This window comes from Oryza brachyantha, chromosome 3, assembly GCF_000231095.2.
Source record: "Oryza brachyantha chromosome 3, ObraRS2, whole genome shotgun sequence".
Lineage (NCBI taxonomy): Eukaryota > Viridiplantae > Streptophyta > Magnoliopsida > Poales > Poaceae > Oryza > Oryza brachyantha.
Window position 1 is genome coordinate 26,699,154 of NC_023165.2, and position 27,613 is coordinate 26,726,766.

Below are 27,613 nucleotides of genomic sequence, written 5' to 3' on the forward strand. Positions count from 1 at the left end.
GCAAGTGAGGTGAATTCCATTTTTTAAGTGAGTGAGTAGATAGTGGGCAATTTTATAACCTCGTTGTTTTGCTGGTAATAAGCATAAACAAAACCGCTTATTAATAATTAGAAAATAATTTGTAGATAATTTTTTTATATACATGTTTTAGTGCTAAAAACAAATGTTAGAAAATAAACTACGATAAAACCTCAAAATCAACTCCTTTACCTTGTTAGTAATAAACCAGTATATTGCAACACATATATATAATTAATAATGGACTACACAATCTTATAAAGAATAATAATAATATTTTTAAAGAAACCCCTTGATTTTTTTTCTACTTTTTTAAGAAGCAGTGGTTTTTCGCATGACGTGGGATGAGAACATCTAACTCTATTTTTAAATAGTAGAGATAAGCATAAGCATAAACGCAAAGATGAGTGTGGTAGCCTGGTAGCGACCCACAAGGGCATAAAAGTAGAAAAGAATTCAAAAAACATGAATTATCTGCATTTCTTTTTTGCAATATTGAATTACCAGGCCCTTCAGTCATTCTTTCACAATGCCAACACACTGAAAAATGTGCGTCCATAACTTACCCAGGGTATGCAGGTAAGATAAAGCTATCATAATTCACATGAACGCTGATAACTGGCAGCGTTTACAGGCATTGCAATACAACGTGAGCAATTAAGTGGTACAAGCGCAAGAGAATCCACAATCCATTTTCATACACATTTTCTTTTGGAAGATCCGATTCCAGTTCAAAGTAACAGATACAATGTAGTTACATATCATGTTCATTCTTAATCCTGGAGCCTTGAAAGTAGTTAACTGAACAGACCAAATAGACTAGCACATTACATTTACCAATATAACAACAAACCAAAAGAGAGCAAACAACAGACTGGAGTTGAGTTTTATTTCGTAGCCTGGGCAATGATGTTACTTATAGAGTTTGCTTCCTCTTTAGCCGCCTCTACCAATGAATCCTATTGAATTTAGAAACCAAATTGTTAGAATAAAATATAACTAACAGATTATTCCAGAATATGGTTTTCTTCATGTACATGTGTGTGCATCATGGACCAGAAAGTATGTTTTGCAAAATGATTGGTAATTTGGTACACGTGTTAAACTTAAAATAGATCAAAGAAAGAAAATCAAGTAGCAATGAATGAGGTTTTAGATGATGATGCTTCTCCTGACATTTAAGGGCACAAACACCTCTAATGAAACATAAAAAAGAACCAGAGGTACATTGCAGATGGAAAAGATCAGACAAATTCTTCCACCCAAACCACATAATCTTCACAAGTCAGGGAAATAGGAATGCAGATTTTAGGTTAGCTGGGGCCAGGATTATACCTGTGCAGCAATAAGTCTTGCAACATTTTTCTTGCTAGATTCTTGAAGCTCGCCAGCAATGAGAATCTCATCAAGTATGTAGTAGGCCTGCCCAAATGAATAAATGTAACTCATGAAACATAAGTCAACAACTACTAAACATGATAATATGCTAGCAAGAAGAATCATATAATTCCAATCCCAGATCCTCTGCACTAGCAACTTCGGAATCTAAAGGTATTACCTTGTGGAAATTGAATATCAAATCCAGCTCGCATACCTAATAAAAGGTTGAAACAAGGATTCAAAATGCAGTACAACAAGCAAATGAACAAGAATCCATATAGTAAACTGCATCAAAGCACTCACGCTGCCAAAATAACGGTCCAGTATTTCAACGAAGTGATGGATAATTTCAAGGACCTCGAGCTCATTGTCTTCAGCATCAATGCACATGCAGAAATACAGGCTCGCATACCTTTCCACCATAATTATAAACAGAGATATAAAAGGAGCTAACAAGAAGACACCACAAAGAAACATAACCGATCAAACAATAGAACATCGATAACATGCTGAAATCATACCTCCTGTACACAACCTTGTAACCTCTCCACTCAACAAAGTTGCAGAGTTTCGGCCCACGTGTTAGAATGAGGCCACTGAGCTCACGGATAACCTTTTCAACATGAGTAAAAAATTACATATAAGATAAACTGTACAATGCAGATCACCAACAGAACATAAGCACTTGACACTGAAAATTCAAAAATAATAAATGCTGAAGCTTTCTTTTTCCGTCAAGAACGTTCAATGGCCACCTATAGAGTTAGGCATGGGCTCAGAGCAGATTTTTCAGCAAAAATTAGAGTATCAAACCCACTACTGGCGCAAAAATGCACCATACCGTGCCATTGAGCATGAGACAAGAATCATCATCATAGGTTGCACACAACATGTTCGCTACATACAGACAGATCCTAGAACAGGAGTAATATGCAGAGAACAAGAATATGGCAAAATTTGTGGTAGAAGAAGAACCCATCATCCACCAGTGTAGATTTAAGAAAAAAAAAACAGCCTAAGGTACAAAGCCCGGCACATGGATCACATGAACTACACTGTATATTGTGCTATCCGCTAACTACTGAACGAAATCGAAAAACCACGGCGAGACAGAAACAGCAACAGCATCCTATGATCAGTGTTAAACAATGCAGTACCGTATGCTGACCTTAGTCCTCTCCTTCTGGGCGTAAGGCGAGTACCACTTGGTAAGCCTCACCTTGCCTTGGCGGCTGATCAGGAGCACGAAATTGATCTGCCGAAACGAACAGAAGATGCAGAAAATTTCAGCTACGTAGAAGTTAGAACCAACGCGAGATCCATTCCTACCAGTAATCACCTCCTCCCAACCATAACCCACATGAACGCGATCACCCTCCACACAGCGTCACAAAAGCCCACGAAGCTGGCTAAGGACCGGATCTCACCATGGTGGGCGGCGCGGTAGAAGAGTACACCACGCGGCTCGGCTCCTGAGCAGCGGCGCCGGCGTACCAGGTGGCGGCTAGATCCGCGCGGGCGGAGAGGCAGATCTGGCGGAACAGAAGTGGGGGGGTGAGCGAGAGGAGTTGGTTAACGGGACGCGACCACGCGCGTGGCCGTAGAGCCGCCGCGAGCACCCACCGGAGGAGGGAGAGGCGGTTGCTGGGGTGGCCGTCGGCGGCGGCGGTCAGGCGAGGTCGCGGTGGAAATGGAGTCCAAATGGAGACGGTGGGGGTGGGTGGGATACGTTTCGCTTCGGTGGAGCAGAGCTACCCCAATTGGGCCTAATGGGCTTTGTAGTCAATGGGCTTCCTCAGCCCAGACTAATGGGCTTTATCAAGTGGGCTATTTAATGGGCTATTTTCTTCAAGCCCAACGGGCCCATTTGTTGATGCTGGTAGCGTTGGACACCTGGACCTTAGCACGGGAAGAATTATGAAATTTAGGGTAAATATCAATAAGTTTGATACTTTGATCGGATTTTATTTTCTAATGATAAAGGTTAGGTTTAAGCGTTTGAAAATAGCACAATTGATAGTTCAAGTCGGTAGGCTTCGTAGGCTGCGTTTGGCTATCCCCCTAAATAATCCAGATTGTCTCGTTTTTCGCGCGCACGTTTTATAATTTTTTTTTCAAAAAGTTATTTATTTAAAATTCATATTAATTTATTTTTTAATTGTTTATAACTATAATTAATTAATCATATACTAACCTATTATTACGCTGAACGTAATAATGCGCCTAGTAAGCCGAACGTAGCCCTAATCAGCATGTCTATCGAATAAAAAATTAATGGATATGTGTCCAATTGCATCTCATATATTTGACTCCCAAACTGAACCAAAATCGACAAATTCACAAGCAAGTAAAAAGGTAAAGTGAACTCATTTTTAATACTTAGCCGGAAAACATTTTGAATTTTACTTATTAGCATGGTGGATTGAGTTTACGGATTAAGGTTGATGAGACATTAATTATTAGCATATATACTAGTGCAACACATTACTCCCGGGCATATATATGCAGGTCGTCCTTCGTCTACGGTACTAGCGCCGGCACTTTGTGGTCGAGGTCGTCGTCTGCCTCCGCCGCCGGCGCCGGACCGTCCGCCTCATCGGACACAGCGCCGCCGTCGACGTCGCCGACCTCGGTGACATGCCACAGCACCCGTGCAGCCGCCGTCGGCGGCACGACGACCGCCGCGCCCTCTAGCCCGACGGCGCCGGCGCTTCCCTCCAGAAGGCGGCCGACGCCGCGCGCGGAGGACGACGACGCCGGCGTGGTTGCCGCGGCGGCGACCAGGGTGGCGATGAGAAGCGCCGCGAGGGCGGTGACCTTGGCCATTTCCTCTCCCAACTTTTGGCGGTCTTTGCTCGTGGTAATTTGCAGTGTGATCGCGAGTGCGTGGTGCTGAAGATGGAGGCGTGAATCCATGGCTTTTATAGGAGTTTCGGAACGGATGGAAGCCGCGAAACCGCCGCGCTGTGTGATGGCGCGGTGCGGTTAACCTCGATTCAATGAAGTAACCCACGGTGAAATTTAGGACGTGTATATATCGTTGGCTATTTCACGTATACGTATACTATCTCCGTCTCATATTAACTTCATTTTTCAGTTTTTAGATACAATGTTTTGACTCTTTGTCTAATTTAAAAATTTTTTGTGATTAATATTTTTATTGTTACCGGATAGTAAAACATAAATAGTACTTTATGCGTGACTAGTTTCTTTAAGTTTTTTTATAAATTTTTCAAATAAGATGGATGGTCAAACGTTGGAGCATAGAAATCGAAAAATAAAGTTATTATGGGACCGAGACAGTAGTTAAATAGACTAGTTGTAAAATGAGTTTTCTATTTAGTTTTTTTATCGTATTTAATATATTATTTTTTATGTTTTGTATTTGTTGCATATAATCAATGCACGGTGTTTTTCTTGAAAATAGTTTACATCCAGCTTGAGAGCATGGGCGTGAGCAGTAGATGGACAAATGGATGGTGACCAAATTTTTCTTCATTAACGATACCACAAAGAATAATGTGACCTGAATATACATAGATGACCGTTGTCTAAAGCTTGTATATGCTCTTAGGCAATAATGCATTGGTGGCTAATTAAAGCCCGTTTATAGAACTGTACATTCTAATAAACAGCTAGCTCCTAGAACAGTTAATTGGTGCCTGATGCAGAAATCAGACATGTTTCCTGGAGATTTGGAAGGAAATGAACTCCGGCCGCGTCTTCCAGGCGGTGTCCTGTTCGCCGGCGCGGGAGTGGCGGACACGATGAAGAATGGTGGACATGGCCAGTGTGGTTGGCGTGGATCGACGTAGCTCTTTGATTTAACTTGCATGTATATGTGATGATGTCTATGTTTGTGCATGTTGCAGAGTGTTTTAATTTAGCCGTTCTGCAGTCTATGTAGAGCCACGACCATATTTAATATGTAGATTCATGTATCACCCCTAAATCTTAGTAGCTGTTTGGTTGGGCCTTTTTCAGCCCGTATCCGTTACCTTGGTAACCAAATTCATTAGAAGATGTTTGTTTGCGGAGGCCTGTAATTAAATACCCCGTAATCGGATACCGGCCCAATTGAAAAGGGTTACCGGTCCCGGTCCGAGGTGTATCACTTAACGATACGGAGCTGTCGCGTGACCTAATCCTCTCGCTCCCACGCGACGCGAGTTGCGCCGTCCCTATCGCACACGCCGCCGACGTCGAGCTCGCTGTTGCCGCCATCGCGCTCGCTGCCGCCGCTGTCGGGCTCGCCGCCGCCACCATCGCGCTCGCTGCCGCCGCTGTCGGGCTCACCGCCGTCACCATCGCGCTCATTGCCACGGCGGTCGCACACACCAGTGACGTCGCGCTCGCCGCCGTCGTCGCTCTCGTTACCGCAGCGGTCGCACACACCGCCACTGCCCCTGTTGCTCATGCCATGACAAGAAGGCACAAGAAGAACACATGCCAGAAGGAACAAGAAGAAGGCAACGATATCCTATTTCAATTTGTGATCTCTAGGTACACTATGGCCTCTATGTTCCTCCTCTGTGTTTTGATTCTTGTTTTATTTTTGACTTGAATCACATGCTTGTATTGTTGATTACTTGCTAGACTTTATTCATTTGTCATAGTCACTTCAACTGGAAAATAAGAAAACAATTATACCAGACATGTGTTGTAATCTCATGTTTTTTATTTTACAGAAAAACAATGAAGCAAAGGATTTATATGGTATAGCATTCCCTCACTATGATACATTAGCTGTAATTTATGGGAAAGACATTGCTACTGGGGAAGGCGTAGAGGGACTTGGTGAAGCTGTTGCTAACATGGAGAAAGAAATTGAGATTCATGATGTTCACGACGATGAGGTTGAAGATAGGGTGTCTAGGGAAGCACCTCAACGAAGCGTCGATTCAACAACACCTCTTCGACGGAACATCGATTCAACTACACCTCATCGACGAAGCATTGATTCAACTGCTTCAAGCTCCAAGAAGAGAAAGAAAGACAACAAACTGAAAAATATCTTGTCAAGTGACCTTTTCACGGATGTTTTCATTGATGTTCGAGATGATTTGAAGAATGTTTCAAAGCATGTGGGAGCAATGGTGGCATCTATGCAACGTGAAGCTAAGTTTCAAGAGAAGGCAATGGCTGAGGTGGACCCACTACAAAAATTGCAGCATGAAGCTTATTCTTGAGTTACAAAAGTTTGGATTGACCGGCACTGAAGTTGTCAATGCTGCAACTACTTTTGTATAAGTGCCAGCACAAATGAGTATGCTTCTTGCTCTTCCAGAGTCTCTCAGGAGGGAATACGTGCTGAAAATACTCGCTGGTAATTCACTTTTCAGTTTTTGAAAATACTAGTCAAACTTTAATTCTTAACTTCATGTGATCTTGATTCTACTAATTTCTGAAAAATTCCACTCTTTTTTCATATGGCATTAACTGAACGAATGCAAATTTTCATGTTTACTCGTGACTATTTCTAGAATTCATATCCTGGAACATCAGCTGTTTAGTTTGTCTGCTGCACTGTAGATCAATTGTTTGGTCCAATGCGCAATGATCAGTGACTTTGTCCTTGTAACTGAACAATTTGAGGTTGTGGGATGCTACTGAGCTACTCTGCTTTCTTGCTGCTATTGATATACAGATTTTCTTTGCACAGTGTTTTTGTTGGTATAGAGTTTGGCATTTGAATAGAATGAAACTCAGCGGCTGGCTGCTGCGACTGCAGCTACTAGCACTGTGTTATGTCACATGGTTTCATATTTTTATTAATAAAGATTAACTTGCAATGGCAAAACTAGTTTTAACTGTAGTTCTGGGTGTCTATTAGCACGTGATCATTTTCTCTCATTGCATATAGTTTTTGCATCTGATCTTTATTTTATTTCCATGAATTTATATTTTTTTCTTCCATTTTCAGATGAAGGAAAATGAAATTGATGTACTGGTGCGTCACAACATTTGAAGCTTGTCACAACATTTTGGAGCTCGTCTGACATTTTATGCTAATTTGCGTTTGAGATTGTTAAACGGGTAGCTCATATTTTAAGATTATGTGCTTGCTATGTGCCCAGATTTTGAGAAGATGCATTATCTATGTTTATTGACAGATATTATTGCTACTAGTAAAACTGCTGCTACATGCTTATGCACAGTTTAAACTGGTTTATACTGCTATGGTGCCATTTGCCCTGGTTTTTTCGTTGTGACTGTCTCAATGTTTGAATTCTCAACGGTCACGTGTTTTGCTATGCACGCCGTATCTATTACCTTGCAGAGCAACCAAACAGCGTTAACTAATCAGTATATGTTACTGTACCAAATCAAACAAAATGCGTAATCTGATACGATGAAATCGGTTACCGCCGGAACTGTTCCCGGTCACGTTTGCGTTGCCGTGGTTGAACCAAACAGCACCTTAGTGCATTTTGGCCGACGTTCCGTCACTGACCCAATGAAAATAAAAAGTTAATGGCTGAGAATCTGGGAATTTTGATATTTTCAGTTATTTCATGGTTTTTTAGCTAATGATTCTCATCGACCATGCATCTACGTGATAATCTATATATGTATATATTGTTTAACGAGCTGAAGATTTTGAATAAACCTATAGCTATCTCAAGCTCTAATTAATTTATGATAGAACATGTAAGGTAACTAGCCCCCATGGTAGAGAGAAAATGGACATTAAGCCATTCTCAAAACACGGTTTCGCTATAATGTTATTTCTAAAACAGCGATTCGCTAAAATGTCAATTTGGACCACACGCACACTGCTACTTTGCTATTTTCTCCATTTTAACCATTTTTTATTTCATTTTCAAAAATGTAGAGGATGGAGAGACACTTTTGCCCACCGCCTCAACGGGTACCGAAGCTCCACTCGCCGACGTGGTCGGCTATGGCTACGGTAGAGGAGGAACCACCTCCGGCTGAGTTCATGTGCCCGATCTTGGGCGTACTCATGACTGACCATGTGATCCTTCCGTCGGGGCCGAAGGGGCAAAATTGTCTCCTCATCCTCTATATTTTCAAAAATAGAATGAAAAATGGCTAAAAAGGTAGAAAATAGCAAAATAGCAGTGTGCGTGTGGTTAAATTGGTATTTTAGCGAATCACTGTTTTGGGATGGCATTCCAGCGAAACCATGTTTTAAGAATGGCTTAATGTCCATTTTCTCCCATGGTAGATCCGTCAGTGAAAATTGTTGAATATAGATCAATGTCCCAAATAGGTTAATGGAATGCTTTTTCAACGTGACAATGAAACAACTAAAATGTTACTTTAATCAAGATGAGAAAATCAAAGAACTACAACTTGCAGTACCCCTCCCAACCTTCTCTCCTATTCAAATGGGATGGTATTAGAGAGCGCTCACGCCTCGTATTTACACTAATATCATGTAGTACACTTGATGGTCATACATATGACCATCACTTATAAGCCAATCTATTGTATAGGACTATATTAGCTCGATCCCTCTTAATTATTGATCTCAATGGAGAGTAATTAAGGAGATAAAGGAGAAGGGGAGTATTGAGTGCAGGATGAAGTAAAAAACAATGTCTCTCTCACGAGCATGGATTCTAAACTATCGAGGGGACATTCTCTCGTCTTTTGCATGATATCTAAATAATCAAAAATATAAAAAAATTGTAAAGATAGATTAATATATGATATATCACTACACAAACATGCAAGTTAAAATATGACTTCTACCATTTATAGCGAAAATAACAAATTAAACTGTGAATAGTATACACATACTCGTTATTTTTGCTATGGATTTCAGAAGTTATATTTTAACATGTTTGTGTAATGATATACCACATATTAATCTATCTTTATAATTTTTTTTTCATATTTTTAGTGACTATTTAGATAGCATGCAATAGGAGAGACGTCCCCTCGAGAGTTTAAAACAGTTTCCATGTCTCACTCCAACCTCAAGTTGTATCGACTTCACCACCACCATATATTTGAAGTAGTACAAATACTTCGGCATATGTGATCTCAAACAAAACAAATGATGCTCAACATTGTTCGTAGGTCACTACATGCACTACACACTTTATCATAGCAAAGCAATAACTGTTTGTACTCTTACTGAATAAAAATTGGTTTATGTATCCAATTACATCACATACTTGAGGTCTGACGAAGCTGAATAAAAGTCCAACAAATTCAAAACAAGAGATAAAAAAAAGGTAAATTCAACGTTTAAACAAATATAAGCGGCAGAATTAACATATACGTACGGTAACACACTCTGTGTTTAGCTAGCCCGGCCGTTCACGAATTAAATTTGGGACGTACGTATGTTAATTAGTTTAATTACTGGACGTGACACTGAACATTGAAACGTATGAACTCGCGCCACCTTTGACACGTACGTTCGTCGGCCTTCATGCATCTACGGGCCCAGCACCGGCACTTTGTTCTCGAGGTCGCCTTCACGGTACATCTCCGCCGGCGCCGGCGCCGGACCGGCCATTTCTTCGGACAGGCCGCCGGCGTCGAGGTCACGGAGCGCCATGACGAGAGCCCAGGTCAAGGACGACGTCGGCAATGGGGCCCCTCCGGCCGCCGTCGGGGGCACGACGACGGCGATCTCGCCGCCGGCGACGCCGTCGTCGTCGGCGGCGGCGGCGACGCTTCCCTCAAGGAGGCGGATGCCGCGTGCCGACGTCGTCGGCGTGGTTGCCGCGGCGACGAGGAGAAGCGTCGCGACGGCGGCGGCGATCCGCAGCCTAGCCGCCATTTCGCCGGAGGGTTTGGTCGTGGTCGCCTGGTCCTGTGGGTTGTGCATATTTATACCTGTATGCGTGCGCACGTGTGATCGCGAGCTGTGTTGGAAATTAAACCGGAGGCATGGATCGATGGATGCATGGATTTTATAGGTGTTTTGGAATTAATTAATCCCAGAAGCTACGTGGCGTGTGTGTAATGGCGCAGTAAAAGACGATTTGTGTAACCGTGGTGAAATTAACGAGCGTCTGGCGGCAATTAATCACTACTACAGTTTCAGTGAGTAAATTGAGAGAACGCATGTACGGAAAGGAGTAAAAAGAAAGAAAATCGGTGATGGCCTAGGGCGATCCATAAACAAAGGCGACGATTGTTGGTCTTTTTTTTATTAAAAAAATCAATTGATATATTTGTAAATAAAAATAATTTATGACTACAAATTTTATATACCTAATTCTAGAGATAAAAAGCCAATGCTGAAAAATAAACTTCGATAAAATCCCAATATCAACTTTAAGTTTAAGATTAAAAATATAAATTTGGCTTATAAACCTAAGTTAAAAGGTAGGTTGAAAGTATTGTCACCAGCAACAAGTTGCAAGCTAGGTCCTACTATCAATGGTCAACCGAGGTAAAGAGCGTACCACCCTAACTAAAATATGCAAACATGAATCCAGTATAAATGAGAAAATGTCATTAAGAGCGAGGGCTAATAATACTCCATCTATAGTAAGATTTTAATAAAATATTACGCTATCTTATACTTATACAGTTTGATAGAGTTCGTACTCTAACAATTTACCATTTTGCAACATGTTTTCTCTCGTCTCTTCAATCTCCTCCACATAAAGACTAATTTGATTTGGGCTGTGTACACTTCCTAGATACCGGGTTTAATATAATCCATTATCTAAAAAAGTAAGACCAATTTAATTATCTAAGAATATATGTTTCTAGTACAAGTTTCATTAGAGTTTTATAATCTCACTAAATGAGACGACATACCAGCTAAATTGGTGTGATGACAAGAAATTTATATTGAGAGAGAGAATGTGTTTCATCTTGATGAAACCTAGATTGCAGAGTCGTCGTCGTGGCGGCGCGCGTGTCAGGTTGATCGATGCGTCTACGTACTGAGCTCTGGTACAGGGAAGCGAACAGTGGCATGCTAGCGTAGTCCGGCCACCGCGTCCCGCTGTCCGCGCCGGGGGCCACTCCGGCCCCGGCGGCCACTCTTCCGCCGCCTCTCCAGCAGCCTCCTGCCATGTCCATCCGCTCAGTGGTCGTCGTCCCTCCGGCGCCCGCTGGCGAGCTCGGCGACGATGGCCTCTCGTCGTCACCTTCGATGTTCCGCGCCGTCTCCCTCTCCCTCTCTCCCTCCTCCCCCTCTCCCCCTCCCTCCTACCTGGAGGTCGCGCGGCGGCCTCCCTCCCCGCCCCGTGCGCCGGTCCCAGCGGCGCCGAGCGAGGTGCCTGCCGCTGCCGCGCCGGCCCCGCGCCGCCGTCGCCGGGCTCCTCGCCGTCGGCCCTCCTCCTCCCGCTGTCCGCAGGCTACCGTCTTCGAGGGCGTCCTCGGGGCGGCCCCGGCGGCGGCGCCGGTGGTGACCGTTGCGTCTCCGCTGGAGGCAGCCGACGACGGCTGGCTTCCGGCACGTCGTCGTCGACGTCGTCGTCTGCGTCCCTGGCTGGCGCCGGCGGGCAGTCCGCCGCCGATGCCCTCAGACCTCCAGGACCGTTGCCTCAACTGCCTCTCCTCGACGCACCGTGCCGCCTCCTGCCGCCTTCCCGTCCGCTGCCGTCGCTGCAGAGGGCTTCACCACGTCGCCCGTGACTGCAAGCACCCGCGGAGCCCAGGCTCCTCCGGTTCGCCGGGCTCTCGCCGTCGTGTTGCGCCACGGCGTGCGCCATCGGACGCCACTCCCTCGGCGTCGGATGCCTCCACTCCTGAGGGCTCGCCGGCGGCCGCGGTTGCCCTCTCCCCTCCACCCCTGGGCCAGCCGTCGTCGCGGCGACTTCCAGCCCCGCAAACGTCGTCGCCGGCAGCCTCGCCTCCCTCGCCGGTGTCTTACTGCGTGGTCGAGCGCTCGGAGCAGATCGACGACGACGAGGGCCAGCTCCGACGTGCCCTGTTCGCGCGTGTCTCGGGCATGGACATGGCGATGTCCCCAGCAGCAGCCGCTTCTGCCATGTCGGCCGCGCTCCACATCCCGGCCTGCAGTTTCACGGTGCACTCTTCCCCTCCGGACCACTTTGTCTTCTTCTTCTCTAACTCCGGTGACAGAGATCTTGCTCTCGCGCGCTCCCCGATTCCGGCAGCCTCGCGTCAGCTCATCCTCTGTCCGTGGTCGCGGTTAGCTCTGGCGTCCGCCTTCCCCTTGCCGTTCAGGGTCTCTCTCGACCTGGAGGGCATCCCGGTGCACGCCTGGAACCCTTCCACTTCGGCGGCCCTCATCGCACCCTGCCGGCTGATCTCCCTCGACACGGCGGCCGGTCGGCCAGAGGACTACCAGCGTCTCGGCGTCTCGGCGCTCGCCCCCGACCTAGCCCTCATTCCGAGGGAGAAGTTCCTCCTCATCCCGGAGCCGGCGCTGCCGTCCGGCGTCCCTACGCTGCTACAGTACCAGATTTTCATCCGGGTGCGGGCGGCATCCAGGGTGTCGGCCACGGCGGCGCTTCTTCCTCCGGGCAGCGAGCCGCCCCCCCACGGTGGCCCTGGCCCCTCCTACGAGCCCAACGCCGGCGCTGCCCCCGGCAGGCGCGGCGCTCGTTCCCCGTCGTCGCGACCCGCTTCGCATGCGGCCGCCGGTGACTCCGCCCCCGCCCGAGATGATCCGTTCATGCGCTCCTCTCGTCGGCGCCCCTCTCGTCCTGGTGGCGCGCCGGCCATGGCGGTGCGTCCGGCCGCGCCTGGCGGGTCGGCGTCGGCGTCGCTCTCCGAGGGCGGCCCGCCCGCGGCGAGGGTGGATGCGGGGTCCACTCCCGGGTCAGACGCTGCTCCCGCTGCTTCCCCGCAGGTGGCAGCTTTGTCGGCTTTAGCCCCTGCCACCCTGCCGCCGCCAGGTCCGACAGGTGCCCCTCCCTTTTCAGCTTTTTCAGCTTCACCGTTTGTCTCTTCCTTGGCAGTGGCGACGTGCGATCCTAGGAGGATTGCGGCCTCGGCTCCCGTGCCACCTCCGCTCGCTCGTGAGTCGGCCTCAGTCCCGCCGCCCGCGCCACCCGGCCTCGCGAGCCATGCAGGAACAGTACCATGCATTGGGCCGGTATCTTGCGTCTTGGCCCATGCAGGCACAGTGCCATGCATTGGGCTGGTTCCAGGCCCAGCGCCTCGTCCAGGCGGGCCGTCGCCGGGTGGGCCGACCCCAGGTGAGTCAGCGTGGTCGGTGCCGCTCGCTCCTTCGGCCGTCGTCGCACCCTCTTCTCCGATCGCCGTTGAGCCTCCTGCCCCGCCGGTTCTTGCCTCGCCGCCCTCGGTGGGTCGGTCGGCGGACCGCGTCGCCATCGGTCTCGGCTCGGCCGGCGGACGGCGCGTCGCCGTCGTTCTCGGCTCGGCCGGCAGCCGCCCAAGATGCTTCGGTGGAGCCCTCTGCCTCGCCGACCTCGTTTCTTCCGGTCTCCTTGCCGCTCGACGCTGCACCGGCCGCCGCGCTGCGCTTGTCGCCCTCACCCCCCCCCCCCCTGCCGGCCTTCCCTCTGCTCGACGCGGAGACGGCGGATTGGTCGGTGGTCTGCGCCGGCAACACCTCTCCTTCGGCGGACGGCGCAGCCGGCTCAACTTCGCCGTCGACCTTGGCTCGGCCGCTAGCCGCCGCCCAAGACGCTTCGGTGAAGTCGCCTGCCACCTCGCTTCTCCTGGTCTCCTCGCCGCTCGGTGGCCCGGTGCGGCGCGATGCGCGCAACAACGCCGTTGGCCTCACCCCATCGGCCGGCGGGCCGGTCGACGATGCCTCCGTTCATGCTCCACCCAATCCGACCGCCGAGGGGGCTCTGCCGGTCTCGCCGATCGCCAGGGAGGCTCCGCTGCCAATCTCCTCGGCCCTCCTCCACGCTCCCCCGTCTGTCGCGCCGGCCGACGGTGCTGGCGGCGCGCTGGTGTCGCCATGCCCTAGCCCCGGGAGCACGCCGCCTTCCTCACGGTCTCTCGGTGGGCTTGCAGGCACACCTTCTCCGTCCGTGCCAGCCACTCTCCGCGCTCCCCCGTCTGTCGCCCCGACCGACGGCGCCGGGGGCACCCTGGCGTCAGCGTGCGCCAGCCCCGGGGTGCGGGTCCTCGACCCCCTCGGTGCGCCCTGCACGTCCACGACGGCCGGCATTCCTCTGAGTACACTCCGGGCCCCCGACATCTCTGCAGAGTTGTTCTTCGATGAGCTCGATGCCCTGGCGTCCGGGAGAGAGGGCCCGGCAGCGGAACCCCTGCCGGCCTTGCTTGGAGTGCCCTAGTCGACGTGCCGGTCCTTGCCGTCGGTCTTGACGGCCGGCTGTCTTCGGGGGCCCTTCCCTCCTTCGCGCAGTGCGCCGCTCTCAGGGTATTCCTCGCCAGTTGCTGCAAACCCCTACCCCCGGCTCTGCTACCTGCTCCACCGTCGCCGCCACCTTTGGTATGCCGGCTGAGGCTGCGAAGGTGGTTCCGAAGCGAAGCAAGCGGATTGCGGCCATGCTCGCCCGCTCCGGTTCTGGTGATGCGATCACTAGGGCGCAGCGCGTTCTGGTGCTCAAGCTCGGCCTAGCACCGGAGGCTGGGCCGATCCCGCCGTGTGCCATGTCTGACCTCGACGCCCTCTTCGCGAAGCCCCTTCCGCAGGACCACATCGTCGCGCTCTCCAAGCTCTTCTCCAGTTCCCCGCCTTTCCTCCAGGCGACCGAGCAGCTTGCTGTCTGCGAGTGACCTTTCTCGCGCTCCGTCGGTGGTGATCCCCCCATGGGATCTTGCAATGAGAACATTTTGGTTTGGAATGTGCGTGGGTTGAACTCCCGGGCCCGTCGCTATTCTGTGCGCGATGTGGTTCGTGAGGAGCGTGTTTCTCTCCTTTGTCTCGTTGAAAGCAAGATGGATGTTTTCCCCCCATGTGCTATTCTGGAAATGCTAGGCCCTGATTTCGATTTTTCTTTCTTGCCTGCGGTTGGTCGGAGTGGGGATATCATACTCGCCTAGCGCTCTTCTACCTGGTCCATCTCGGACCCCCAGCTTGCGGAGTTCTCTCTTTCTGCTAGGGTGCGTCACCACGCGGAGACCGTCCCCTGGTGGCTCACTATCGTCTATGGTCCCCAAGAGGAACCTGATAAGCTTCGCTTCCTAGACGAGTTGCGGTCTTTGCGCCCCTCCCTCGCAGGCCCCTGGGCCGTGGCGGGTGATTTTAACCTCATCCTTGAGGCTCGTGATAAGAGCAACTCGAACATCAACCGACGCATGATGGGACGCTTCCGTCGTCTGATTGATGAGCTGGATCTTCTTGAGCTCCCACTGCGGGGTTGTCGTTACACCTGGAGCAGTGAGCGGGCCTCTCCTACCCTTGTCAAGCTAGACCAGGTCTTCTACTCCTCGGAGTGGGAGGAGCTCTTCCCCTCTTGCCTCCTTCAAGCGGCATCTTCAGTTGCTTCTGACCACTGTGGTCTTTTGCTCCACACCTGCGTGGGCTCGCCTAAAGCGCACCGGTTTCGCTTTGAGGCTTTCTGGCCATCCCTTGATGGTTTCCTCCAGGTTGAAGAAGATGCGTGGCACCCCCCTGCCAACCTCCCCCCTCTCGCAGCGCTAGCTTGGTGCCTCTCTAACACGGCAAAGCGCTTACAGAGCTGGAGCGATCGACACGTCGGCAGTGTCCGTATCCAGCTCCTGCTAGCAAAGGAGATCGTGTTTCGCTTCGACGTGGCGCAAGAGAGCCGCCCGCTCTCCCCTCTTGAAGCCTGGCTGAGGAGAGACTTAAAGCTTAAGTGTCTAGGTCTTGCCTCGTTGGAGCGCACCATAGCGCGCCAGTGTTCGCGCTTGCTCTGGCTTAAGGAGGGTGACGCCAACACCAAACTTTTCCATCAGCACGCCAGAGCATGGAGAAGGAAGAACTTCATTTCCCGCCTCCGTCAGGGGAATCTGCGCGCCATCACCCAAGGAGAGCTTCAAGAGCTAGCCTCTTCTCACTTCTGCAGCATCATGGGGACTTGCGTGGACCGCGAGCTGGCCCTAGACCTTCACTTTCTCGGCCTTCAGACCACCCCCCTCGAGGGACTAGACAGCCCGGCCCTTTACCGAGGATGACGTTTGGGAGGTGGTCAAGTCCATGCCCTCTGACAAGGCGCCTGGCCCGGATGGGTTCACGAGTCGTTTCCACAAGACTTGCTAGCATGTGATTAAGAGGGAGATCCTGGCGGCGCTCAACTGCCTCTTCTTGGCTAACGGCCAAGGCTTCGATCGCCTAAATGACGCCTTGATTGCTCTCCTGCCAAAGAAAGATGAGGCCGTGGAAGTTGGGGACTTCCGGCCGATCAGCCTCATCCATAGCTTTGGGAAGCTATTTTCCAAGATCCTCGCCTCCAGGTTGTCCCCCCGCTTGGATGCTTTGGTTGAGGTGAACCAGAGCGCCTTCGTCAAAGGGCGCTCCATCCACAATAACTTCTGCTTTGCCCAACTGGCGACAAAGGCGCTGCATGCCAAGCGCACCCCTCGCCTTCTTCTCAAGGTGGACATTGCCAAGGCCTTTGACACAGTTAGCTGGCCTTTCCTGCTGGAGGTGCTCGCCCACCTAGGGTTCAATCCGCTGGCGCGACTGGTTCTCTATCATCCTGGGTACCTCCTCTTCCCGGGTGCTGATCAACGGAATGTCGGGACCCCGCTTTCCTCACCGAAGGGGCCTTCGCCAGCACGACCCCCTTTCCCCATGCTTCTCATTTTGGTCATGGACGTGCTCAATGCGCTGTTGTGCAAAGCCGTTGATACGGACGGGTTTCTCCATTGGGTGATCGGGCTATTCATCATCGCACCTCACTCTATGCAGACGACCTAGTCCTCTTCCTTTCTCCTATTCGTCAGGACCTTGAATTTGTTCAAGGCATCCTCTCGGTCTTTGGCCTGGCCTCTGGCATACGTACCAACTTCTCTAAATGCTCGATCACCCCAATCTGCTACTCAGCAGAGGATCTTGATTTGATCCGTTCCTCCTTCCCCTGCTCAATCTCTGATTTTCCTTGCTCTTACCTCGGAATCCCCCTCTCGGTCTGGAAGCTCCCAAGGTCGGCCTTGCAGCCGCTAGTCGATAAGGTTTCTCGTCGTCTACCCCCGTGGAAGGGTCGACTGCTCTCCCTTGTCGGCCGCAAGGTGTTGGTCCAGTCGGTGCTCTCCTCCATCCCGGTGCATGTGGCCATCTCGGTCGGCCTACCGGCTTGGGCTGTGAAAGCCATCGACAAGAAGCGTCATGCTTTCCTTTGGACAGGATCTGACTCCGTCCATGGGGGACAATGCAAGGTGGCATGGGCAAACGTCTGCCGCCCAAAAGCTCTGGGAGGGTTAGGGATCCTGAACTTGAGGACTGCTGGTTTCGCCCTACGGTTGCGCTGGCTTTGGCTTCAACACTCGGGTCACCCCTATTGAGCCGACCTCAAGGACCACCCCGAGCGTCATGTGTCCGACATGTTCGCCGCCTCTTCCTTCTTTGTTACCGGTGACGGAGAGTCCACTCATTTCTGGACCAATCGTTGGATCAATGGGCGGTCGATAGCCTCTCTAGCCCTACTCTTGCTCCTCGCAGTTCCCCGCCACCTCCGGAACAAACGCTCTGTGGCCGCTAGTCTTGCCAACGATGCCTGGATCTCCGATATCCGGGGAGCGCTTAGTGTTTTGGTCATCTTTCAGTTTCTCCTCGTTTGGGAGGCGGTGCGGCACGTCTAGCTCTCGCTTGGAGTGCAGGACCATCTTTTGTGGCGTTGGACAAGCGACCAATGCTATTCAGCACGCTCGGCCTACAATGCCTTCTTCGTCGGCCAGCTGCCCCTTCCGTGTGCCAAACTGCTTTAGCGCACGAAGGGCCCAGCAAAGTGCAAGTTCTTCCTCTGGTTCGTTCTCCAGCGGCGCTGCTGGACAGCTGACTTGCTCCAGAAGCGTGGCACGCTAGCCACTCTATTTTCCCTATGTGCGGGCAAGAGCCCGAGACAACGAACCACATTCTCCTTGATTGTGTGTTTGCTAGGCAGGTCTGGCTCCAGGTACTACTGCCGGTGGGTCGGACGCCCCTCTCCCCCCGTAGTGGTGCTTGTCTTTAGGACTGGTGGCCTTTGTCTAGAGTCTGCCTTCCCCACCACCTAAGGGTTTGCTTTGACTCCTTAGTACTCCTTGTCTCTTGGCAGCTGTGGAAAGAGAGAAACCGTAGGATCTTCGATTCGGCGTTGTCCCCCGTTACTGCGGTGAAGGAGTTGGTTGTTGCTAAAGGCCATTGTGGTCAGCCGCCGGCATCACCACCTTTGGAGACATGTTAGGAGTGTAGAGCGGTCTTTCCCCTCCCCTCTCCTGGTGTTGCACTTTGTTTTTAGTTACGCGTCTAGTCTAGTCGCTCTGTTTTTGTCTTCTCGGCTCTGTGCTTAAAGTCTGTTAGGCTTATAGGCGTCATGTACCAAAACTCTTTTCTTCTAATATATTGACGTGTAATTCTTTTGTGCGTTCGAGAAAAAAGATTTGATGAAACCTAGAAATTTATAGAGAGGGAAAGAGCGTTATTCCGGTCTGGACTGTGAGAGATTGCTCGGGAATCACTTATATTTGCTTTATTTTGTATCTTTGGATGGGGTACAATTTATTTTTTATTCTTTTTAATGGAAACATTTTAATTTATTGTTTGAGAAAAGAAAAAGGGACAAGGAGGAATAATAAACCATTAATGAAAAGGATCTGTCATATATGATAAATCACTGGCCAACAGGATTTACCCTAGAGAAAGAAACACAACTATATAAGGCGATTAAACTAGGACATAGTTCTGCATTTCATTGTGCGGGTGTAATAATAACCTGAAGGCAGTTTACATAGACAACACGACATATTTCAATCTCCACACAAGTGATGAACTGAACCTTCAAGTTACGCGTACGTGATATGCCTATGGCCCAAACACCGGCATTTGTTGTCGTTGTCGGCGTCGTCACTGCAACGTCTTTAGCCCAATTCAGCTGCTCTGCACTTCTACAGATAACGCCTACGCGTCTAAGGCCCGAAGAGATTCAAACAAGAGGATTATTGTTTGTCTAACATATTTATAAATAAAAAATCATTTATAAATAAAACATATATATTTATATATTCTTAGCGAACTATAAGCAAATGTTAGAAAATAAACTATAATAAAATAATTATAAAATCAACATTAATTTAAAAATTTAATTTTAATTTTAGTTTATAAGTATAATTATAAACGAAAAGATAATAAAGTTACATGGGAGCAAAGGCTGCACAAGCTGCCTGCTCACGCTCGGTTTTTCTCCTCACTGCTATGTGCACCTTAGGATCTGGAAGACGAATTCGACGGCTGAATCGTTGAACATTTTTTTGTGTGGTCTGTCAAGCCACGGTGTGATGTTATCTAAAATGTGAAATCATAGTATGATTAATTAGTGTGATGAACAATTAGCATGGTGTATTTTATTATGATAAAATTAAAAAAATAATGTGTTTGAATTGAAATTGACAAAGCGGTGAATAGTGTCGATCAAACGGTGAACGATATTGGTTAGTTTGTGAGAAACATCCTGACTTTTCCAGCTAGCACTATAAAGTGGTGGGTTGTACGGTTTAGGTTTGAAGCCTCATCCCTCTTAATAAATTTGAATTTTCTAAAAAATTTCAACTCATATGTTTTGAATTTGGGCATACATCCTCATCTTTTTGCTTCTGCTCATGTTTGTAAGCTAAAATTTAAATTTCAAAGCTTACATTTTCTAGTAGTGTATATACATATTCATACCCAGAAATTAGTTTTGAGTAGCTAGCATTTTCTGCTTAAGAAGCATATTTGTTTAAGGCAAATTTGGGTTGTACGTTGCACTGCATTATATTATTTACAGTTATAGAACAATGTGATATCGAATAATTGAATTGGTAATGAGTTTTGTTGTCTTCTTATTACTGCAAACTTTGCCCATGCCTGATTTCACTATTTCAAAAAAGGTGGTTTGAACATTTACGTGTTTCTTTGACATATCCATTCTTTAAGATTAATTAGCATTCCAAAAGAATACCGGCAAGCATCTTACCCATTGTTTGGTTGTAAGCAGTTTCTGGAGTTGTATCTACTTATGAACCATCGTTGAATCTTATAACGTCAGAATGGTTTGTACAATGTTGTTCAGGTTCGGTCAGCTTGGCTTGGCTTTATTTGGATCTTTAAATGGAACACCTTTTTTTATTTTCTTTAAAATGAAAACATGTTAAATTTTGTTGTTCCAAAAATAAAGACGGCAAATTTAATAAACAATGGACGAAGATCTGTCACACAGTGGTATCTTTGATATCTCATATATCCAAGTATGATAAATCAGTACTACATCTGTTTTATAATATAAAATATTTAACTTTTTTATTATAACATTTGACCATTTGTCTTATTCAAAAATTTGATACAAATATAAAAAAATAATAAGTCATGCTTAAAGTTCGTAAGTCACAAGCAAAATAAATAATATTTTCATAATTTTTTAAATAAGACAAATGGTTAAACATTGTAAGAAAAAAATCAAATATTTTATATTATAAAACGGAGGGAGTAGCTAGCAACATTTATCCCAGAGAAAGAAACCCATCATTATATAAGGTGATTAAATTAAGACAGGGTTCTTCATCTCATTATTCAAGTGCATTAATAAACAACCTGAAGGCCGTTTACATGGACAGCGACACACTTCAATTCAATTTCCACAGGCGACGATGAACTGAACCTTCACGTACACGCGGCCGACGTAGCCTTACGGCCCAAACACCGGCACCTTGTTGTCGCAATCGGCGTCGTCGTTGTCACTGCACGCGGCCTCCTCTGGGCCAGCCGCCGCCGGCCCTCCGAACGCCGGCGGGTCGACGCCGAGATCCACGGCGGCGTCGTGCAACGCCGCCCCAGACGAAGGCGCTCCGGCCACCGCCGAGGGCACGGCGATGCGCGTGACGCTCCTGTTCTCCAGAACGCGGCGGCCGGCGACGGCGCCGTGCGCGGTCGAGACGGCCGCGGCGGAGACGACGACGACCGCGACGGTGAGGGTGGCCACGAGCGCGGCGAGCTTGGCCATTTTCGCGGTGGTCGATCGTCGTGTGACTCTGGAGTGGCTGCGACCGAAGGCTTGCGTGGTTTATATAGCGGAGGGGGTTGGAGGTATTACTGCGCGAGGTCGCCGTAATTAATTCTCGGTTACAGCGCTGTAAATGTAATTAATTAACTCTGGTTAAATCAACGAGTTACGTTTGCTAAGGCGAATGCTCAGTTTCACTACACGGTTTCCAAAACAGCTAACTCAATGAAACGATGTATAAAACAGCTACTCATAATGTAACGTTTCATTATACTATTTCTAAAGCTAAATAAATCATTTAATTACTGTTAAAAATTTGATTGCATGGAAAGAGAGTTTGATTGTATGAAATGTCTCAGGTCCCTCGATGCGAGTTTTATTGCGTTACCGAGGGCTGGTTAACGGTGCCCAAAAGTTTTATGATCATGAAACTAATTTTTCCTCTCTCCTCGTAGTTCAATATTTCTTTTTTACCGAGGTGTCACCTAATTAATAATATGTATGTGTCAAAATACCACAGGAGGACGACACAAGCACTGATGCTGATGCGGAGGAACAAGCGGCGACAGCTACGACACACAAATGCGTGCAGGTTTCGCTACAGGAGGACGGCCCACGTATCAAGCATGTTCGCCAACCCAGCAAGCGCTTCTACGGGCTGGAGTGGGCCCATGCCAACTAAGCCTTGCTACAGCTGGCGTTGCGTGTGTCGCGTGAGTTGTATAAGAACAGAACGATGAGCAGAGAGGGAGGTGGCTTTGGACACGGCGGCGGCGTTGGCGGCGGAGACTGATCCTGTTGGATTGGTGATCGCACTGTGTTTGTATCCAGATACTGTTATGATCTAGCCACCATTTCCCATCATCTCATTTGCCAAATCGTAGTGTTAACAATTTGGTATCAGAGCAAGGTCTCGCTCAACTACTCTCTTGATTTTGCTGTCAAATTCCAGTGGAAGGATTGGAGGGCGATCTGATCGAACTCCGCGAAAAGGCAACTTGCCTTCCATTGGTTAGCGCCACGCAATCCTGGAGAAACCACACTACATCACCAGGCAAGCAACTCAGATCATGGCGCAAGAGAGCAAACTCGACTTGCTCCTGAAGATGATCGAGGAAAACGAGAAGAAGCACGTGGAGGCGGAGGAGAGGAACCACACCAACATGATCGACCTGAAGAGTGCGATGGAGTTCCAGCTTCCCGAGGTGGAGCGGAAGGTGGATGAACTGGGTACTGCGTTGGGCGTGCTGAGTTCCAAGGTGGCCAATCTGGAGATCAGCGTCTAGAGGCAATCGAATCGGGATTCCGCCGAGCACACGCCTGAATTCATCCACGGTAAGCGTGATCCACAACTAAATTCTTACGCCACTTGGGAAAATGATGCTGTGAATTTTTCTGCTGGAAATTGGAGTAACATGGGTGTGGGAGGGAACGTTCCTCCGATGATATGTCCTCAGTTCACGGGTGAGAATCCACAGATGTGGCGAGTTAACTGCGAGAAATACTTTGATGTGTATGGTGTTCATCCAGCTAACTGGGTTAAGGTGGTGACTCTAAATTTCAGTGGACTGGCAGCATTTTGGTTGCAGTCGGTTTGTGATGAGTTAGAAGGGATATCATGGCTAGAACTGTGTGATCGTGTTTGCGCTAAATTTGCTAGAGATCGTCATCAGGCTCTAATCCGGCAATGGTTTAACGTGAAACAAACTTCCACTGTCATGGAATATGTCGAACGATTTGATTTGATCATGCATCAGATGTTAGCTTATGATAACCAGTTTCGTCCCGTCTATTCTGTGATTCGTTTCGTGGAAGGGCTCAGACAGGATATTCGGACAGTGGTGATGGTTCAGAAGCCAACCGATTTGGATACTGCATGTTCCATTGCCTTGTTGCAGGAGGAAGCCATGGAAAGTAACCCTACCCAGCTTAGCAAACGATCAGATTCAGTCAGTTATATTAAACCCGCTCACAAATTTCAGTTGACTGGAACGACACCCCACAACCGATCTTCAATGTCTGCAAGTTCTGAAGATAAAAGAAATTCTGAAATTTCTAAAGCTAGAGACGACCAATTATCTGCTTTGAAAGCATACAGGCAAACCAAGGGCTTGTGTTTCGTTTGTGGGAGAGGTGGGGCAAAGAACATAAATGCGCCAGTTCAGTGCAGCTGCATGTGGTTGAGGAATTGATGGATGTTTTAAGCAATGAACCCGAAGAATGTATTCCACCAGAAGGTAGTAGTGAGCTGGAAGATACATCCCTGATGGCCATCTCCCAGCAAGCAATGACTGGAACTGAATCAGCCAAGTCAATCCGATTGAGGGGGTGGATACAAAATACTGAACTTCTCATGCTAGTTGATTCGGGAAGCACTCATTCGTTTATTGATGAGCAGATTGGGCATAAGTTAGTGGGACTTAGAAAGCTACCTGTGGCCATTCAAGTGAGAGTAGCAGATGGTGGGCAGATCACTTGTTCTGATGTGATTCCACAATGTTTGTGGTGGGTTCAGGGGTACAGCTTCAAAAATGATTTCAGACTATTACCCTTGGGAAATTATGACATTATATTGGGCATGGATTGGCTGGAAGCACATAGTCCTATGACCGTTAATTGGGTCTACAAGTGGCTGGAATTTTAGTACTCAGGGCAACTGGTTAAATTTCAGGGCATTTCTGCTAAGGTAAATCGTTGCTCCTCAATTTCATCTGATCAATTGCAAGGCATGGTCAAATCTGGTGCTATTATGTGCTTAGTCCAATTACTTACTATTGAGACAGAAGCACAATCCACTATTCCTGAATGCATGCAACCTGTATTGGAACATTTCAAGGATGTTTTTGATGAACCCAAAGGATTACCTCCCAAAAGGCAGTGCGATCATGCCATTCCCCTTATAGAAGGCTCTGTACCGGTAAACTTGAGACCTTACAGGTACACACCAGCTCTCAAGGATGAAATTGAGCGACAAGTAGCAGAAATGTTACAGTCAGGAGTTATACAACATAGTAAGAGCCTATTCTCATCTCCAGCTCTCCTCGTGAAAAAGAAAGATGGTTCTTGGCGACTCTGCATTGACTACAGGAATTTGAATGCCATGACCATTAAGAGCAAGTATCCAGTCTCTGTTATGAATGAACTTTTTGAATGAATTAGCTAGAGCTAAATGGTTTTCTAAGTTAGATCTCAGAGCTGGCTATCATCAGATTAGAATGGCACCCGGGGATGAACACAAAACAACATTTCAAACACATTCAGGCCATTATGAATATAAAGTAATGTCAATTGGTTTAACTGGAGCTCCTGCCAATTTTCTGGGTGCAATGAATGAGACTTTGGCACCAGTTCTGAGAAAATGTGCTTTGGTCTTCTTCGATGATATTTTGATATATAGTCCTGATATTGAATCTCATGTGGTGCACGTACAACAAGTGTTACAACTGTTGCAAAACCATCAGTGGAAAGTTAAATTGAGCAAGTGTGCTTTTGCGCAACAGCAGATTGGCTATCTTGGTCACCTTATCAGTGCATCAGGGGTTTCCACCGACCCTAAGAAAATTCAGGATGTATTGAATTGGAAGGTACCTGTCAATGTTAAGCAGTTGAGGGGATTCTTAGGTCTCACTGGTTATTACCGGAAATTTGTTAAGAATTTTGGCATTATCAGTAAGCCCCTTACACAGCTTCTGAGGAAGGTAGTTTCATTTCATTGGACGACCGAATTGGATGATTCATTCAGGAATTTGAAATAAGCTCTAGTGTCGGCACCCACTTTGGCATTGCCAGATTTCAACAAGCACTTCACAGTTGAAACTGATGCCAGTGGTAGTGGAATTGGTGCTATTTTGTCTCAAGATCAACACCCTATTGCATTCCTGAGTAGAGCACTGAGTTCTGCTCATAAAGGGGTTAGGTACTTATGAGAAAGAGTACATGGCAATATTGTTGGCTGTTGAGCAGTGGAGACCTTATTTGCAGCATAAAGAATTTACAATCCTAACAGATCATCACAGTCTGAAACATCTCAACAACCAGCGACTGCATACCAATTGGCAACAAAAGGCATTTACTAAACTATTGGGTTTGCAGTACAAGATATGTTATAGGAAGGGTTCATCTAATTCAGCTGCTGATGCCCTTTCACGTTATGAATATTCTCCTACTGAACATACTATCATGGCAATCTCTACTTCTCAGCCCCTTTGGATTCACGAAGTGGTACAAGGGTACAATCATGATAAGTCTACTGCTCAAATTATAGCTGAATTGGCTATTGATTCCAATGCCAGACCATATTTTTCTCTTCAGGATGGTATGCTAAGATATAAGGGTCGTATTTGGATAGGAGCTAACAAGAAATTGCAGATGAAATTAATTGATGAATTGCATTCCAGTCCTTTGGGGGGACATTCTGGGTTCCCAATCACCTATCGCCGGATCAAACAGTTATTTGCATGGCAAGGGATGAAAGCTACGATCAAGGACCAACTTAAACAATGCCAGGTATGTATTCAAGCCAAACCAGATCATGCTAAATATCCTGGATTGTTACAACCATTACCAGTTCCGACGGCTGCCTGGCAGACCATTTCCATGGATTTTATCGAAGGTGTACCCAAGTCTCGATCTTACAACTGCATTTTTGTCATTGTTGATAAGTTTTCTAAATATGCCCACTTCCTACCTCTGTCTCATCCATTCACTGCCAGTGGAGTGGCCAACTTGTTCATGCAGCATATTTACAAATTGCATGGTTTGCCGGTTGCCATCATTTCGGATAGAGATAAAGTATTTACTAGCCACTTTTGGAACCGGCTCTTCCAGTTAGCAGGCACCAAGTTACACATGAGTTCAGCATATCACCCTCAATCGGATGGACAAACAGAACGAGTCAACCAATGTTTGGAGATTTACTTGCGCTGCTTTGTTCATGCTGCCCTTGCTAAGTGGTCCCAATGGTTGTATTTGGCAGAATTTTGGTATAATTGTTCCTACCACTCCTCACTTAACAAAACACCTTTTGAAGTTCTTTATGGAGCACAACCTATCCAATTTGGCATCTCACCTACTGATTGCAATCATACTGATCTCTCTTCATGGTTGGACGAACGTAATCTCATGCAACGTCTTCTACAACGACATTTGCAACGGGCGCAGCTCCAGATGAAGCATTATGCTGACAAGAAGAGGAGTTTTCGCGAGTTTGCTGTGGATGATTGGGCGTATGTCAAACTTCAACCTTACATCCAGGCCTCGGTGGCCCCTCGCGCTAACCACAAGCTGGCTTTCCGGTACTTCGGCCCTTTTCAAGTTACTGCCAAAGTGGGCTCCGTGGCTTATCGATTGAAATTACCGGAATCCAGCCAGATTCATCCTGTTTTTCATGTATCCCAACTTCGCTCAACTAATGGGTTCACTGCTCCTGTGCTGGACCAACTTCCTGCTCCAGTTGATCCTTTCCAGGTCCCGCTTCAGTTTCTGGATCGCCGACTTCATCATCAGGGTAACAAGACGATCGTCCAGCTGTTGACTCAGTGGACCGGTACACCGGCGACTGCTGCTACCTAGGAGAATTTGGAATCTGCGTGCACGATTTCCTTCAGCGCCAGCTTGGGGACAACCTGTGTTTCAAGAGGAAGGGATTGTCAAGATACCACATGAGGACGACACAAGCACTGATGCTGATGCGGAGGAACAAGCGGCGACAGCTACGACACACAAACACGTGTAGGTTTCGCTACAGGAGGACGACCCACGTATCAAGCATGTTCGCCAACCCAGCAAGCGCTTCTACGGGCTGGAGTGGGCCCATGCCAACTAAGCCTTGCTACAGCTGGCGTTGCGTGTGTCGCGTGAGTTGTATAAGAACAGAACGATGAGCAGAGAGGGAGGTGGCTTTGGACACGGCGGCAGCGGCGGCATTGGCGGCGGAGACTGATCCTGTTGGATTGGTGATCGCGCTGTGTTTGTATCCAGATACTGTTATGATCTAGCCACCATTTTCCATCATCTCGTTTGCCAAATCGTAGTGTTAACAGTATGGCATCTTCATGGAATACCCATTAAATGACACTTTAATGGGCCGGATCTATATTTGTTGGGCCGAATGGAGAAGGGCCCAGAGAAGTGAGAGGTGAAGGGTCCACGAGACGCCACGTCGATGCCGCAGCGCGCAATCTCCACCGCGGAAGCAGCCAAACCCTCCCGCCGGCCCGCCC

The 27,613-nt window shown here is 48.0% G+C and overlaps 2 protein-coding genes across 3 annotated transcripts; one reads left to right on the forward strand and one right to left on the reverse strand.

Moving 5' to 3' along the window:
- Positions 1–683: 683 nt before the first annotated feature.
- LOC102722842 (AP-1 complex subunit sigma-2) lies at positions 684–3,102 on the reverse strand. Of its 2 annotated transcripts, XM_015834692.1 has the most exons (8): positions 3,022–3,102; positions 2,826–2,930; positions 2,567–2,653; positions 1,920–2,011; positions 1,702–1,810; positions 1,577–1,612; positions 1,354–1,440; positions 684–977 (listed from the first exon to the last, which is right to left on the reverse strand). In XM_015834692.1, the coding sequence occupies exons 2-8, from the start codon at positions 2,826–2,828 to the stop codon at positions 906–908; spliced, it is 486 nt and encodes a 161-aa protein (XP_015690178.1). In that variant the 5' UTR covers positions 2,829–2,930; positions 3,022–3,102; the 3' UTR covers positions 684–905. The 2 variants fall into 2 exon arrangements, with proteins under 2 accessions (XP_015690178.1, XP_006650684.1); XM_006650621.2 differs by having other exon boundaries at positions 2,826–3,102.
- A 9,193-nt stretch (positions 3,103–12,295) lies between these two features.
- LOC102711875 lies at positions 12,296–17,721 on the forward strand. The gene is made up of 5 exons (XM_040521816.1): positions 12,296–13,208; positions 14,657–15,018; positions 15,331–16,374; positions 16,490–17,089; positions 17,164–17,721. The coding sequence occupies exons 1-5, from the start codon at positions 12,296–12,298 to the stop codon at positions 17,719–17,721; spliced, it is 3,477 nt and encodes a 1,158-aa protein (XP_040377750.1).
- The last annotated feature ends 9,892 nt before the right edge of the window (positions 17,722–27,613 follow it).

Bases quoted from the DNA above. Each gene is read 5' to 3' on its own strand.
- LOC102711875 (XM_040521816.1), top strand. From the start codon at position 12,296: ATGGACATGGCGATGTCCCCAGCAGCAGCCGCTTCTGCCATGTCGGCC. The intron at 16,375-16,489 runs GCCCTTTACCGA...CATGTGATTAAG, and splicing joins TCGAGGGACTAGACAGCCCG to AGGGAGATCCTGGCGGCGCT. The intron at 17,090-17,163 runs GTGATCGGGCTA...CCTATTCGTCAG, and splicing joins CGGACGGGTTTCTCCATTGG to GACCTTGAATTTGTTCAAGG.
- LOC102722842 (XM_015834692.1), bottom strand. The intron at 1,811-1,919 runs GTATGATTTCAG...TATGGTGGAAAG, and splicing joins TACAAGGTTGTGTACAGGAG to GTATGCGAGCCTGTATTTCT. The intron at 978-1,353 runs GTATAATCCTGG...TAAATTCAATAG, and splicing joins CAAGACTTATTGCTGCACAG to GATTCATTGGTAGAGGCGGC.